This window comes from Cajanus cajan, chromosome 2, assembly GCF_000230855.2.
Source record: "Cajanus cajan strain Asha chromosome 2, NIPB_CcT2T_4, whole genome shotgun sequence".
In the NCBI taxonomy this organism is placed as follows: Eukaryota; Viridiplantae; Streptophyta; class Magnoliopsida; order Fabales; family Fabaceae; genus Cajanus; species Cajanus cajan.
This window is the reverse complement of record NC_138518.1, coordinates 17439250-17455338: the sequence shown is the minus strand read 5'-3', so window position 1 is coordinate 17455338 and position 16089 is coordinate 17439250. Positions and strand designations below refer to the sequence as shown.

Genomic DNA, 16089 nt, shown 5'->3' with positions numbered 1-16089 from the left:
GTTAAGTGTATAGGTTGTTTTTGACCTTGTATTTTGGATCAAGTAGTATAGGAATTTTTGTCCTTGTATTGTTTTTCTTTAAGGGTGTAATTAGTAGTTTAGGGGAAGTATAACAAGCTAAAGTCATGATAGGCTTATTGGACTTGGATGGATCAAATCTTTTTATGGCTCATAGGTTTGGACATCCATTCACTTATGCAAGTGGTTTGGACGTCTAAACCAAGCCAATCTTGTCATCCAAGTTGTTAAATAGGTCACATGACTTTTGATAGTGACATCTCAATAACTTATTAAAAGTAGTGATTAGGTTAGTAGTTGGAGTTAATTTAAGCTAACCTAGGTTATTCTTGAATTAGGATTAGATTAACTTGTTCCATTAGTTTCTAGACACTTAACTAGGGTTGGTTAGCTTAAGTATAAGATAATTAACCATAGTTACACTTAACTATAGTTAGTCTAACTTGCATCATAAGCCAACTAAATTCTATATATTGTTTCTCAAATGTATTGGTCGAACTACTTTGAGTGTTATATTGAATTTGTCAAATTTTCTCTCTAATTCTATCTTTCAAAGCTTTTTTCTCTCTTTGAAATTCTTATTTTTCTCTTATCCTCTCATGAGTTTGGTGAGAAATTGAAGAGGCTTATCATTCATCAAAAGTGTGGTGCCATCAAGGAGACTTTCTACATCGTCTTGTGTGGTGAAAATGACTTCCAGCATCCATGGAAGCCATTGAAGAAGCTTGAAGGATTTCAAGAAGTGAAGATCCTTCCTTAGAAGCATGAAAGAAAAACTACATGAATTTAGTTTCTCATAGAGTTTCCATCAATGGTTTCATCAGTTTTGGTTGTGTACTTTCTATTATTTTGCTGCTAATGAACTATATTTATGCATAAATTTTAATGTTTCCTTTCCTTTTACTTCTTGGTTGGATCTATTGTTCATTTTGCATTGCCTTGCACTTTAATTATTTTTGTGATTTTGTGAGTTACAATCATAGTTGCGTGTGATAAATAATGATGATGCATGTTTGTTGCGTTTTGAAAGGCAAGATAAAAAGTGTTTTAGAAAAGTTTTTAGTGTTTCAAAATCATGTGAGGAAGCTCCTTTTAACTCCAAGCATGTTGTAGTGAGAGTTACCATTGATTTTGCTTCATGGTTGATGTGGCATAATCGTTTGAATGATTAATTACTTTGTTGTAAGCATAAAAGGGATCAAGCCCTTATTTTTGTTTTGTTGCAACTTTTTAGCCAGAAAGCCAACCTTATAGTATGATTTTCAATTGCAACCCCTTTAAGCCTAATGATGCACATTCCTTCTGTTACCTTGAGCCTAATGCTAAACAATACTCCCTTACCTTAAGGATAGGAGAAGAAAAGATGACAAGTTTAGGGGAAAATTGTTATAGATGAGGGAATTTTGAAATATGGCAAGAGAGTTAGTTGTGACCAATCATATGAAAGTAAAGTACACTTAAAGAGAGAGAGAGAGAGAGAGAGAGAGAGAGAGAACATATTAATTAGTGATTGCAAAAAGTAGCAAAAATAAATTGTAAATTTTTTTTTTGTGCTTTAGGGAGATGTTGGATAGATCAAGTTTAAATCACCCTAATTGGTTGAGAGGGTTTGTTATGATTTCTCAACTTTGTTCTTCCATTCTATGGTGTCTACTTTCAAGAAAAACCAAATTTCTTTGTAGCCTACTCACATTTCAAGCTCATAAATTCTTCACCATTTGTGTGGTTCCAATGGCTACTTGTAGCTAAACCCCCACTTATTGGGATTGAATGTAACTAGTTGAACCTCATGTATTAAATTTGCTTTATTAATGTATGTTGTGTTCCATTCATTAGTGTTTTCATTATTTCCTTAATGTTCTCTTGATTTATTATATCTTGATTTGAGTTATTTCTTTGGTTGTTATTTAAAAATGCTTCTTTAGCTATGTATGAGTTAAAATACACATTGAATGTCATGTTTAGGAATGAATATGAATCTCGATGGGCATTTGTGAACTAGCCATGTTTAGTGCTTGTATCTTAGTTAAGTCAGTCAAGGGATTGGAGATTTGAGTGAAATACATGGTATAACGTTCTTAAGGGATTAGAGCTTGGAGATTTTTTGTGGTAATGTCAATGTTTAGATGGAACATAGAGGAACACCTTTTATGAATTGATACATGATGGAAATTTAGTAAAATCCAATCCCAATAGTTCTTTTCATTTTATTTTATGTATTTATTCTCTTACGTGTTTGAAACAAACCTTGAAAGATAAATTTAATTCATTTTCTCATTTGATCGCTTTAGAGTTCATTTACGCAAAAACCCAACTTTAACAATTATAATTTCATTCTTTTGAGTTATAGTATAACATGTTGAGTTATATTTGCCATATATTATACAAGTTCTTTTGGGAGATAATCTTAAATTGAAAATACTACATACGATTTGGTATACTTACCAAACAATGACCGATTAGACATGATAGGTGAGTCCATGAGTGACTCTATGTCAAATAAATTGTATTAACGTATTATTGATTAGTTATAAAAATAATAACATTTTTAATTGGTTTGGTACTCAAATTATTAAAATTTTAAAATATAAATCCATAATCTAAACTAATTAAAGTTAACTTTATTTGATTATTTGATTTGGATCAAATTTAATTGGATAAAAAATGAACTATTTTAATTAGTTTGATTTAATTTATCAATTTTATCATATTATTTAAATCGATTAGTGTTTCACGGTGAAACCACGAACGAGCATTTTATGGTAAAATTACTCATTTTCTAATTGTTAACTTCTCTAACCCCTATTGGTACAATAAAAGTAACAGAATTTGAGTAGAGGAAGAAAAAATGAATAAGAAATAAAATTAGAGAGTTGTTTACTTGATATGACTTATCTCATGTGAAAATTAAAAAGGTGTGAAATCTACACTTTTTTAATTGCCTACTAAGATGCGTGAAAATAGAGTTCAGAAACTACTATCAATGCACTTTTGTCAACTTTTTTCTAGCAGTTTAAACTTTAAAACAAAAACTGCCACTAACTTCTTTTTTAATATTTTTAAACACATATATGCACTTTTGAAACCACCAGAAAGTGTAAAACGATTAAAAATATTGCAATCAATTAAAAGACATTTGCAGCGACAATTTTTTATATAATAAAAAATATTAAATAAAAATTATATTTCTTTCTTATTTTTCTTAAACTAAACAATTAAAATTTTGTTATATTTTTTTTATCTATTTTTATCAAAAAAAATTCATTCTATTTCTTATTTATTTTTTTTCCTTCAAGCTAATTAAATACACCGTAAATATTAATTTTTCTAGCACAATTAGAATTATAATTGTTGACAATTACCGGTGCATCGTCAAATAAAGACAAATAGTATGGGAAAAAATTATTTATACCTATATATAAAAATAATTTTCTATTTATATATATATATAATTTAGACTGTTTTATTCTTAAATTTTTAAATAATAAAAAATAATATTAAAAATTAATTATTTTTATAAATCTAAAATTTGAATCTAAGATTTTAAAGTTTAAAAATTAAATGCAATACCAATTAATTTAATAAATATTAATAATCTAAAATATTTTTAAATAAATATAAAGATATGAAAAACTTCGATTTCACTGTTGAATGTAATGCGAGAAGTGAATGTACAGTAATGTGAATATTCTCATTCAATACTGATGGCAAGAGAGCATATATTCTTGTCGTGCGTGCAATTTCTGTATTTTATATTGCAATATTGGTACCGATGCTTATTATGCACACATGAATATTCATCTCTCAATATAATTTTATTTCATATTTAATATTATAATTTAAATACTAAATAATTTAATTAAGAAACATAAATTACTTCTATTTATATCTCCCAATAATGGTGGTGCAACTTCTGTATAATGTAAAAATTTTACTAGAAAGAAACAAATATAATGTATGCTAGTAAGAAAAAAGGGTATCTGTGTCTTTATTTTAACTATTTATGTTAATATTTTTGGTTCGTCTCTGGAGTATCCACTGCCGACAGCAGTGACTAATTTCCTCGCTACGTTGGAGGCACCTCAATATGATAGTGTATAATTATTATATATTAAAAATCTTTTGTAATATTTTATAATTTTTATTTAATAGTTTCTTATTTTTATTTAAAATGTTAAGATTTATTTCAAATAAAATGCACATAAAAACAGAAAATTCCTTTTATAAATACACACACGTACATATGACAAAATTTATTATAATTTTTCATAAAATAAAAGTAATTATACTTTTTAAAATTTAAATTATATATCAAACTTCTTTACATCACACATGTACATGGTATGTCTAAAAATTTTGAGATGTTAAAGCAAAATTTATATTCAAGTCTTATTCTAATATAATTCATCGATCTTCATTTTATTTTTCCAACTTTTTGAACTAAAAATTTGTTAAGTAAAGTTTAATAATTAAAAAATTTCAACATCTTAATAGTAATTCAATCAATAGCTATGAACTCCATTATTGTTTTTCATCATTTGTTGTTGATTGTAATGGGAGAAGTGGAGGTTTAACTCTTCTTTGGAAACAACCTTTCTAGTGTCACCTCATTAACTTTTCTATGAACTCCATAAATGTTGAAGTTTCTGGTTAGTGTTACTATTTGGGAACTAATTGAACTTGAAAAAAAAAAGTTATACTTACAAAATTTTGTTTTTTTGGCGTTAGAATATTGTTGAATATAATTTTAAACTGGTATCTTAATATATACTATATGGTTTTCATGACAGAAAAGGCTCATGGAACCTTCTTAGAACTCTTGCCGAAGATGAAAACTTATCTTGGTGTATTATTATGAGAGATTTCAATGATTCTTCTCTCTCATGAAGAAAAGAAGGGTCATGTTGATCATCCATCCTGGCTCATTCAAGGATTCAGAGAAGCTTTCACCTATGCAAATCTTATTGATATTCTCCTGACTTGTCATCAATTCACTTGAAGAAAAATTAGATAGGGCAATGGCTTTGCAACAATGGATTGATCTTTTTCCTAGCTGCAATGGATTATTAAATGTTATTTCTAACACATTCAAAGGAAAGAGATCACCTTAGATATGTGGACTTTCTACAATTAAGCTTTTCTACCTTATACTTTTTAACAATTGAGTTGACAGAAGTTAGATGATCATCATTCTAAAAATCACGAAAATGCTCTCTCTTTGATCACAAAAGATACTTTGTAAAAAACTTTATAAAGTCCACGTATTTTGTTTCTAATGTTGGAAATTTTAAGTATTCTGTCAATAGACGCAACGATAAATTTTGCAATGTGTTAACCGTAAAACAATTGAATTTCTGATTTTGGCTATTTAAATTGAACATTGCAAGGATTGTTTCTGGGAGGGACATGAACGCTTTAGAAAAAATTAAATTAAGGAAACACAATTCTGATTAAACAAACAGATAAAGGCTGAAAATAAATATAATGTTCAATACTACCATACAAAATTAATTCAAACCTTAATGACCATAATTATGTAAAAAACCACATGTACAATAACACATTCCATTCCTAAATCCTAATACACTTACTGAATATTCCTAGGTACTCAAATCACATAAGAAGCAACACTTGCGAAAACAAACTGAAAGAAAAGCATTTGAGAGACCCCAATTGGAACATGGTAGCCAGAAGACTTGGCATGCTGAGGAAGAGAATCATCAGCCATGACCCTAACAATCATCTTCTGTCCCTTCTCACAGTGCCCTGATGCACCACTGATGAAGTAGAAGGTTCCTGAATGGTCAAGTTTGACTACAGAGTTGCCACTGTTGGAGAACAGTGTGGGGTGTGTGGCATTGCAGTTTGTGTAATCTACCCCTCTCACTTCCATCACAGAATCCTTCTTGTACTTAAACCCTACACACACATACACAAAAGCCAAATACTTATTAACACATGCACCAATTTTCAACATAAACTTGTTTCACAAAAAATGGTCCCCACTTTTTATAGTTTCTACTACCATGGTTTCAAATTGTAATTAGTGGAAAATTGCAGATAAATGTGATCATTGTGACCACAATTGTAGTTGCTAAGACTTTCAATTACAGTTTTGTCACAGTACTTGATATTATGAAAAATTGCAAACAAATATAATAATGTGACTACAATTACTTGTAATTACAGTTTTGTCGCGACCCTTGATATTATGAAAAATTGCAGACTTATGTGATCAATGTGGTCAAAATTGGTCGTAGAGAGACTCTAAAAACTTTGGTGTTGTGACTAAAATTGAAGCCTTGTTTGCAATTACATTGTGAACACAATTTTGGTCTCATCAGTCACATGTCTGCAATTTCCCTTGATATCAAGAATTACGAGGAAAATACAACTACAATTAATTTAAAATCTTTGTATTAACTATGCATGGGAAAGAGAGTAACGTAGTGCATACAGATGGTGTCACCAACGTGGAACCTGTTGTTGGAAGCCCAATCATTGTAGTGGTTGGTGTCATTGGCAGGTGGGACAACCCACCCTTTTGAGCCACCAACTTGGAACTCAATGGAAGCCACAGAGAAACGTGGGAGAGTGGTGAAGATGGCAAAGAGAAGCACTAGTAGGGAAGAGGAACAAGGAGAAGCCATTGGAAGTATGTGACAGGCAAAAGCAATGAGAAAAGGGGTTTGTGGTAATAGTGGCACACTTTGTTGTAGTAGGAACTGTGGAGAAACTAATGGGGGTTAGTTCTTATATATAGATGTTGATAGAGAGAGTGGCGAAGTTGGGAATGGAAGTAGTGGGTGATTACAGTTATTAATTACAAGTCATGCCTTGGAAGTTGGAACCTTTGATTTTTGCTATAATCAGTTATTTACACGCTTCATGGTAATTTTGTTGTATTTCAAACTATATAATATAAATCACGTATTGGTCTAAGGAGACAGTTTATTCTAGGCAGCTTTCTCAATAGACTAATTGATCTCATGATGAGTGTAAAGGAAATTACATTTTGCTGACATAACGGCATACAAGTAGAAAAAAGGAACTTTGTGTATGCATTAAAAGAAGAGAAAATAATTTTTTCTTTCCTAGTAGTAGTTCATATTAATGGGTAGTTTTTTTTTAAATTTTATTTTTATAGTCATGCGCGATTATTTGACTGTTTATGCAATTATTAAGAGTAAAATAAGTAAGAAAAATGTGGACACAATTATTTGATCATACATATGTTGCTCATTTTTCTCTGTCATTTCCTTGAATAAGTAGATGTAGGTGTAGAACAAACAGTATCAGCAGTTATCAATACTAGCAGAAAAATAGGGTCGTGCATGTCTACTCACAATTCCACATCAGTAACAATTAAAAGGTATAATAAAAAATGGTCCAAAAATGTATACATTAAAAATTAGTATGAGTTCGTATATAGTTATAGGTAGGTGAAATCAGACAATGTAATCATTTACATTTTTCTTTTTCAAGATAAAATAATGTAACAATATACAACATGATGTTCCTATGATGAAGTTTCCAAATCTATTGTATGTTCAGACTCTTGACCAGAATTGTTAGATGTTTTGCCTTTAAAGGACTTCAAACTTAAAATCCGAGGAAAAGCACTCTTTGATCTGATTATTTTGGATGCTCCATGCTTCTCAGCAAGGTCATCAGATAACGTGTTTAAAATAAGATCAAATTGCCGCTTGTAGGTAGGGAACCTTGTGATGAATTTGGTGATCCCTTGGAGTCTTTGCAATAGATATGAAGATAAAATGAGAGAATAAGGTCTTATTGAAAATTCAGTACAAAAGTTATTAAAAACATTTAAAAGTTCGGTTGGATACAAATTTAAAATCACTTTTGCAAGTTAATCTACTAGAAAAAGCTATTTATTTCCGGTAGAAAAACCCTCAAAAGTGTTTGTAACTTGTATTTCAACAAAATTTTAGAGTATGTTTGGATACAAATTTATAAGTATCTTTTAGAACTATTTTACTGGGAATAACTCTTTATTTTCAGTAGAGAAGTTCTCAAGCGTATTTTTAACTTGTATCCAAACAAGACGCTAAGTTAATGTAGTTTAATATGTACCTTCTTGCCAATGCATCAAGTTCAGCACGTTTGCGGTCAGATTCTGGACCTGGGACAATAAGTGAATTTTTTACCCTGTTGGAATCACCATTGAAGAGGACTAATTTGCCAAGGTAGTCTTCTTCTGACACACTAAGATTTTCAGCTTTTATTTGTTCTTTGATGATCAAAAGGGGATTAAGGAACCATTCAAAAAACTGTTCCTGCGGTCTGTTTGTGGTAGTTAGTTCAGTGTCATCACCTACATGGAGAAAATGTAAGCCTAGTTAATAATTTCTTCGAGATGCTTGAAAGCAATTGATCATGAAAATCAGAAGCAAAAGGGGGCAGAGTAGAAAGAGGAGAAAAGTGACAGAATTCTGAATGCTAACACTTTTCACAACAAATCACTTGCACAAAATAGCATTGCTGACTTTTGTAAGAATGTCATGATATGAGATTCCTGACTTTTGTAACAAATTACTCCCTCCATCTCACAATGGTTGTAGTTTTGGCATTTAAAAATTATCTTAAAATGAATTATATTTATTTCATAAATTATTTAACTATTACAATCAAAAGTAATGTATTTAGTGAGAGAATAAACTATTTTAATAAAATTATACTGCCTTCGAACAAGCCATTCAAGAAGACCCAAATATGTCTTAAATTTTTACTTTTTTCCAAAACCAATAAGTTAGTTAGTTAGAATCAATAAAATATGTCTTAAATTTTTACTTTTTTTCCAAGACTACCCCTAAATTAAAGAGACACTTAATATAAGTTTTCAAAGTTTTTACTTACTTAGAACAAAATTAGGAAACTATTTATATTTTAAAAGACGTATATATTAAAAAAATTTCACTCATTTGTTGAACTCATAAATACATACAATTTGAAATTAATGCTAAAAACATAATAAATTGAGTCTTATTATAATCAAGATCAAACTAATTTGAAAACTTGGATTCTATAATTAAGACTAGATCCTATAATTAAAACCGAATGGAGTATAAAAAATGATATATTTATGTGTAAAAATTTTTAATCGGATAAAGAAAGTAAATAAATAGTATATGATCATGAATTATCTATTTCCTAATTGCAAATTGCAATTTGTCATGTAAAATAACTTTTATAATAATTATCTTTTAAGTTAGATCATAATGGTTATAGAATAAAGTTTTATTGTCCATTCAAGAAAATTAAACTACAAATAGGAAGAGGAAAGGAGGAAAAGACAACTAGAACTTCAGCAAGTGATCACTTACTTATCAATATACCGGTGGAGTCAGCTTTTACAGAACGTAAGAGTGCTTTGAGAAGGCAATATGCTGGCAAACCAATTCTAATGACTCTGCCCCCTTTATTAGACTTGGCTTCTTGTATATCTTCATATTTTATTAGCCCTTCAGTAATCAGTGATTCTCCAAGTTGATGACATTCCTTGAACAAGCCATTCAACAGCTACACAAGTCATAAAATACATATTTATTTAGTCCTAAAGCCTGATGCAAAACATGAACACAAAAAAAGTGATATTTGAGTCCATGACATGCCTCGGTGATCATAAAATATTGAAGAGAATACCTCAACTGCTTTGAACTCGGCCATATTATTTTTCAGTGATATTGCACCAGAAAGTGTCTTCGTTAAGGACTTTGTTTTTGAAAGGGAATTTGTACGGGAAGGTGTCTTTGACAATGATTTCAATTCTGATTCAGCATTTTTTCGATATCGTGGCCTATCAAACACAAGTAAAGAGCATTAACTGGAAGTCACAGCAACACCAACATGCATTAGAAAATAGAAAGCATTGCAGAATGAAACCTTGGGAAGCAGGATCCTTCTTTCAAGTCAAGAATATCATTGCTGTATTCATCATAAAGAGACACAGCTGCAACAATGTACCCAAGGCCAAACAAGAAAGAAGACTCCTGCATTTCAATAAACAAAATAAACAAATAATGCCCAAGAGAAAACCATGCAGCATCAATAGTTTCGAAAAGCTTGGTTCTACTGTTGTATATTCTTTCAACAAGCTATAATTTAAAAGGCCCTCTTGAAATTGAATGAAGTATGCTTGTAGCCAGGGTTTAGATGAACTCTATTGTGCAGTTTTCGGGCATGACTCATATAAGTTTCATAACAATGATACCATGAATGAGGTATTCATCAGAGTCAGATACCATAAGCATAGCTAACATTACAAGGTAGGCCATTTAAAAGCCAGATTCAAGTTGAGGATCTAACTAATGTTGGCTGAGGATATGGCCATGTGAATACAAGCTCTGATAGTATCTTAAAATATGAATTTAGAGTCTAACTTCCACAAAACTAATTTATAAGGTGAGTACTGTTCAACTCATATAAGAATTATATTTTTTTAATCTCTAGTCGATGTATATCATACTATTATCACTAGTCTGTTTTTGTTTAAATATAAAAGCAATGTTATACAAGAAAAGAAACTAACCCTACTAGCAAATGCTGCATATTTCAGTCCTAACTTAAGCATAACTTAACAAGATACGAGTCTGTTTAGATATAAACCTAAAAGAACTTTTGAGAGATTTTCACAGAAAAAAAAAATTCTTTATTTTCAATAGAAAACCTTTCAAAAAAGTCTTCTAAATCTGTATTCAAACAGCCTCAACAGTAAACTTGTAACAAGAGTATCAATAGGTACTGAAAACTTGTATGAGGAATGACCTGATAAGCAACAAGACCTGCATAGGCACCAAGAAAGAAACTAGCTAGCACAGATGCCAGAATTGCCCCAACAACAGCGAGTGGCCACAGAATGATGGCAAGGCCAGCAAAAGGCACACATATTGTCTCCAAGAAAGGGCCTTCACGACCTATGAGGTCATGAAACAAACGGTTCCACCCTTTAAAAAGCATGTAAGGGCCTTTGCATATGGCAACAGCTGATATAGCTGGCATATCAACTATGATCCCAAGAACAGCAGCCACAATAGCAGCAGGAAAATATCGCAGCCTGCATCAAAACAGATAAAAGAAACATCATTGAAATTTCATAACAGATGGTGCAATGTCATGAGTCATGTGTTTATTATCTATTTAGAAGACTTTTTTATAGCCACAATTTTTTTTTGAAGTTCCCAAAATCTACCAATGCAGCTCACTCATTAGACTTTCCAAGAGGGTGTTGGATGATACTCTGGTTAAATCTAGCATAGACCACAACATACAACTAAAAACATAAAAAACGGATAAGTAAAAATGAAGGAGGAAAAAAAAAAGAATTGGTTTCACCCTCTTAGCCAAATTGGTAAGAAAGCTAATTTAGGCAGTAACTAACTAACTGTTAACACCGAAATCATGCGGTTACTAAAGTTTCCATAATCAGATTGTACTTGTTAATAGGCACTGTCTAAAAGGATTTGTCATTCTGAAAGATGCTACCTGGTAATAATGCCTTCTGTCAAAAAATTTTATGGCAAACTACCTTAACTTTGTTATAATAATGTTTATGCAAGTGATACATGGTTAAAATCACCATGTACAACATCATATATATTGGCCACAGCAAGTGCATAATACCATTTACATTTGGTTACCTTAAACAAAAATTTAGATGTATGAAGTAATGTAACAAAAATCAAACTGAGTCAGAAATATAATGACATAAAACCTGATCTCATAATATTTGTCATCTGGAAGCTTCGGTTGTAGCAGGTCATCCATAACCGAGAAATAAGTATCATAGCATTCATTTTTCACATCCTTGACAATATCAAAGGTCTTTAAGATAGTGGTCCATGTTCCATCCTGAGATGCAATATGAAATTCTGTATTGAGGATGAACACAAGAACAGAAAAATAACAAGGATTTTAATAACCTAAAAATGAAACATACAATAAAACAGTGGAGAAGTTTGTTCTCTTTTCCTCCTTCTACAGCTTCAAAAGTAGCAAATATTGGTGCAAAAAATCCATAGGCTGCTCCACCTATAACACTCCCAACAATGCCAACCACTGGCCATGAAATCAACACCAAGGGTAGTAGAAATGTGCATGTAACAAACTTCAGTGAAGGTCCTAATTTTTCAGATCTGTAACTTAAGGAAATCAACACAAGGAAACAATAAAAAAATCCAAAACAATGAGAAAATCAAATTTGAGAGACTGGAAGCCATGGAAAGCACCTCACTACACAGTAATATGTCCAAATACAATGTATTGGCCAAAGACTATATATGATAGCTGAGTTACCAATTGTCATTATTAAGCATACCAATGGGCAGAAAATGGCACCTGAAATCACAGTTTGAGAGAGAGTAAGTTTAACAATCATAATCCTTAAGCAGAAACTTCACTTAGGCCTTTTCTACTATGGTAAGAACAACATATAGGCAATGATCAAAGAAATAAAGCAGCTATTACATATTCTATTAAAGGAAAAGTAAACTATTTAATTCCTTGTTTGCCTTGAATGTGTTAAAGTTAGAATTTTATAATATTTATCATGTCGTTTAAATAGTTTTTCTTTTTTTAATTTTCAATAACATAAAATTTTGTTGTGCTTAATGAACAAACTACAAGATTGATCATCAGCAAAACAAGTAAACTTTAATTGTTTACCCTTATTAATAATATCCGATTATGAAAACATCATTCAACACCAGCTAATTAAAATGAGGAAATCTCCTACAATCATGTTTCAAAATGGAACACATGCTATAGATTACATACCAATGTTCACTCCACCATTGTCAAAGGAAAAGAGGGCGTAATAAATTTCACAATAAAATGAATAATTATTTAAAATAACATGTAATTTTTAAATAGTATGATTATATATATATATACCATTACAGTATGACAGTTTGTGAAGTGATCACCAAGAAATTCCATCTCCTAAGTTCAACTTCTATTTCCCAATCATAGCATACCAAAAAGCAACCAAAATAACAAAGAAAAATAGAACCGTAGTCATTGACATTCACCTTTTAAGTGGCCTAGAAGCCAAAGACCGATGAAAAAAGGAAGAAACAAAACAAAGCTCCATATAGCATAAAATCCAGTTGGAGGTTCCATTGCTCTTCCACCCAGATCTTTGAATTCCACCACTAAAAACTCATCTTGCTTTCAGACCCTCAAGTAGTACAAAAGATTCAAACTTAGGCCACTTAAGATATGATAAAGATTGAAAACTATACACCCTGATGCTAAAACCCACTTTTCTGCAAGCACAACTTGTTAAGTCAACACAAAATCTCAAATTGCTCTTCATTCTGTGCCTAATGACCATAGATGCAGAAAAACAGCAGATGGGCCAATCTTAAGCCCCATTTTGTTCCCTTTTATAGAACTTTGGGTTGTAGCCTTAAAATATTTGAAAAGGGTGTATTGGAAATTGTGTTCAGCTTCTCTGTTCTTTTATGAAAATCACGACACAGTAAAGCCTGAAATGAGAGGAATCGTTGTGAATAGAGTTAGTTATGCTATGAGAGCAAAGAATGAATGAACATCACATGATGCTTTGCCAAATTCTCATATCATATATACCTTCTTTCTATTTTCTAATCACAACTTTATTTTAAGCATCTTAATTATATTCCTTTGTGCTCAACTTTGGCTTAAAGCAAAGCAACAAGTGTGCGTTCTGGTGACTTGTGGGGTGCGATTTGTTTTGATTTCAGAAAGGAAAAGTAAGAGACCACTTTGAATATGAGCCAACAAACATAGTTACCAGCGACCTGATATTGATATGAACATGCAATTCGTGTAGGTACACGGTTTTTGCTTTTTAGATTTTACATTAGTATTACAAGATTTTTTTTTGAAAAGAATCTAACCTGATACGATGAATTCGCCTATGGCAAGAAGATTATTTCCAGAATTATGTAAATGTGCAACAAACAAAATATACTTGTATGTTGTTGGGGGAAAAATACTGATATATGTGAACTCTGAGATGTTCTAAAATACGTATGAAAATATTTATCTATGAAAAGTTGTATTCCTTTACGAAAATATAAGTTCTTTTATAAAAACAAATAATATATATATATATATATATATATATATATATATATATAGAGAGAGAGAGAGAGAGAGAGGAGAGATGAGAGAGAGAGAGAGAGAGAGAGAGAGAGAGAGAGAGAGAGAGAGAGAGAGAGAGAGAGAGAGAGAGAGAGAGAGAGAGAGAGAGAGAGAGAGAGAGGAGAAGGAGAGAGAGAGAGAGAGAGGAGAGAGAGAGAGAGAGAGAGAGAGAGAGAGAGAGAGAGAGAGAGAGAGAGAGAGAGAGAAGGGATCAAATGACTCTAAAAGTGACTCTTAGTGAAATTTACACTACTCAATAATTCTGTTAAATTTTAACGATTTAACTATTAAATTAAATTTTTTAATGTATAGCTACAAATCTTTTAAAATTTTAAAAATTATTTAATACTTCGTTTCATTAATTCAAATTGATATATTAGAGTTATTTGATCCTTTCTTATATATACGACGAGAGATCTATTTACTCCAATAATAAGTTTATCTAAGCTTATTTCACTCAATAATTTGTATTTTACGTCAAATTTCAATAATTCAATCATTGAAATAAAAATTATTAATACATAGACCAATTGTGCAACTTTTTAAAAAAATTGTCAACTTTTTTATATTCTAATTCATTAATTCAAATTTACAAATAATCATAACAGGATATTATACGTTGATTGGAATTTATATAACAGTTCCAAATGGTTTTCAAATTTTTAAAAAACTTACAAATTTTATTTATGCATTAAGAATTTTCAATTTAACGATTGAATAATTAAAATTTAATATTAAACATAAGTTATTGAGTGAAGTAAGTCTAACAAATCTTACTCTTCCGATATATATATATATATATATATATATATATATATATATATATATATGAGTAGGGATCCGTCTACTTCAGAAGTAAGTTTACCTAAACTTATTTCATTCAATAACTCTGTTCTATATCAAATTTCAATTATCCAACTATTGAATTTAAATTTTTTAATGCATAGATCAAATTTACAAATTTAAAAAAAATTGAAAATCATTTAATACTTCGTTTCATTAATTCAAATCAATGTATAAAATGAGAGGTTATAGGGTTATTGGTTGTCACCGAAGGCCTCTCAATCATTGAAGTATGTTTGTATTATATAAGTTGTTATTTGTTGTATTATTTTATCGATGTGAGACTTGTTTTGAATCCCAACAATATATATATATGAAAAGATACAAATATGAAAGGTTATATATGATTTAACGAAATTGTATTATTTCATCGAAGGAAGTCTCCTTTTAGCCAAAATTATGAGACGCGATTTTTCAACCAAAGGTTATAAAATGTGACTCTTTACTGATAATCGTTAGAAGATGTGCTTGTTAATTTGAAGTACTTTCTTACCAAGAAGACATAAAATATCTATAAATAGAACTAATTTGAATGCAGAAAAAAAAAAAAAATAGACAACTTCTGTTGTGTGAGTATTCGAACATATATTGAAGTTAATTAGTGTTTTTATTTTGTTTTTCTTCTTTCTTGCAAGCACGAAGATGATGGTATTTCCAGAAAGAAACTGGTGATAGCAAAACAATTTCTATTTTTAATTTCTTTTGAATTTATATAAGAATTAGTAAAAATAATTTTTATTACTATTTTCTCTTTTCATATCTATTCTCGTTGTTTTGTGCAAAAACATAAACATCAGAAATCATGGAGCAAAATGAAAATGAAACATGAAAATAAGAAACGTTTTCTCAAATTAAATAATCCTTGAAATTTTCAGAGGACTATATGTGAATTTGTCTATTTCTCCCTTTATTAACATAAAATTAATATAGTTGAGGCCCATTCAAATTTACAAAATTAATTTATACATTTATATAGATGAACAATCACTACACCAAAATTAATTTTTTGTGGCAATTAATTTTTTTAGCGGTTATATAAATGACCATTATTTTTTTACCAACATTTAAATAATGAATGGTGTA

General features: G+C 30.3%; 2 protein-coding genes across 5 annotated transcripts; both read right to left on the bottom strand.

The window, feature by feature from the left end:
* Positions 1–5626: 5626 nt before the first annotated feature.
* On the bottom strand, positions 5627–5911 carry LOC109817267 (early nodulin-like protein 5). Its single transcript, XM_020382483.3, has one exon. It carries the CDS (start codon positions 5909–5911, stop codon positions 5627–5629), a length of 285 nt encoding a protein of 94 aa, XP_020238072.2.
* LOC109817273 (putative membrane protein At3g27390) lies at positions 5796–14074 on the bottom strand. Of its 4 annotated transcripts, none has more exons than XM_029275199.2 (11): positions 13917–14074; positions 13065–13523; positions 12264–12372; positions 11975–12170; positions 11750–11886; positions 10804–11092; positions 9922–10028; positions 9682–9835; positions 9363–9558; positions 8113–8353; positions 5796–5937 (listed from the first exon to the last, which is right to left on the bottom strand). In XM_029275199.2, the coding sequence occupies exons 2-11, from the start codon at positions 13153–13155 to the stop codon at positions 5931–5933; spliced, it is 1527 nt and encodes a 508-aa protein (XP_029131032.1). In that variant the 5' UTR covers positions 13156–13523; positions 13917–14074; the 3' UTR covers positions 5796–5930. The 4 variants fall into 4 exon arrangements, with proteins under 4 accessions (XP_029131032.1, XP_020238079.1, XP_029131031.1 ...); XM_020382490.3 differs by lacking the exon at positions 5796–5937 and adding an exon at positions 7392–7769; XM_029275198.2 differs by lacking the exons at positions 5796–5937; positions 13917–14074 and adding exons at positions 7392–7769; positions 13627–13788.
* Between the last annotated feature and the right edge of the window lie 2015 nt (positions 14075–16089).

Excerpts from the sequence above, each read along its gene's own strand:
- LOC109817267 (XM_020382483.3), bottom strand. The coding sequence starts at position 5,911 with ATGGAAGTGAGAGGGGTAGATTACACAAACTGCAATGCCACACACCCC.
- LOC109817273 (XM_020382490.3), bottom strand. The coding sequence starts at position 13,155 with ATGGAACCTCCAACTGGATTTTATGCTATATGGAGCTTTGTTTTGTTT. Across the intron at positions 9,559-9,681 it reads CCGAGTTCAAAGCAGTTGAG|CTGTTGAATGGCTTGTTCAA; the intron begins GTATTCTCTTCA and ends TGACTTGTGTAG. Across the intron at positions 7,770-8,112 it reads CTTGATGCATTGGCAAGAAG|ACTCCAAGGGATCACCAAAT; the intron begins GTACATATTAAA and ends TCTATTGCAAAG.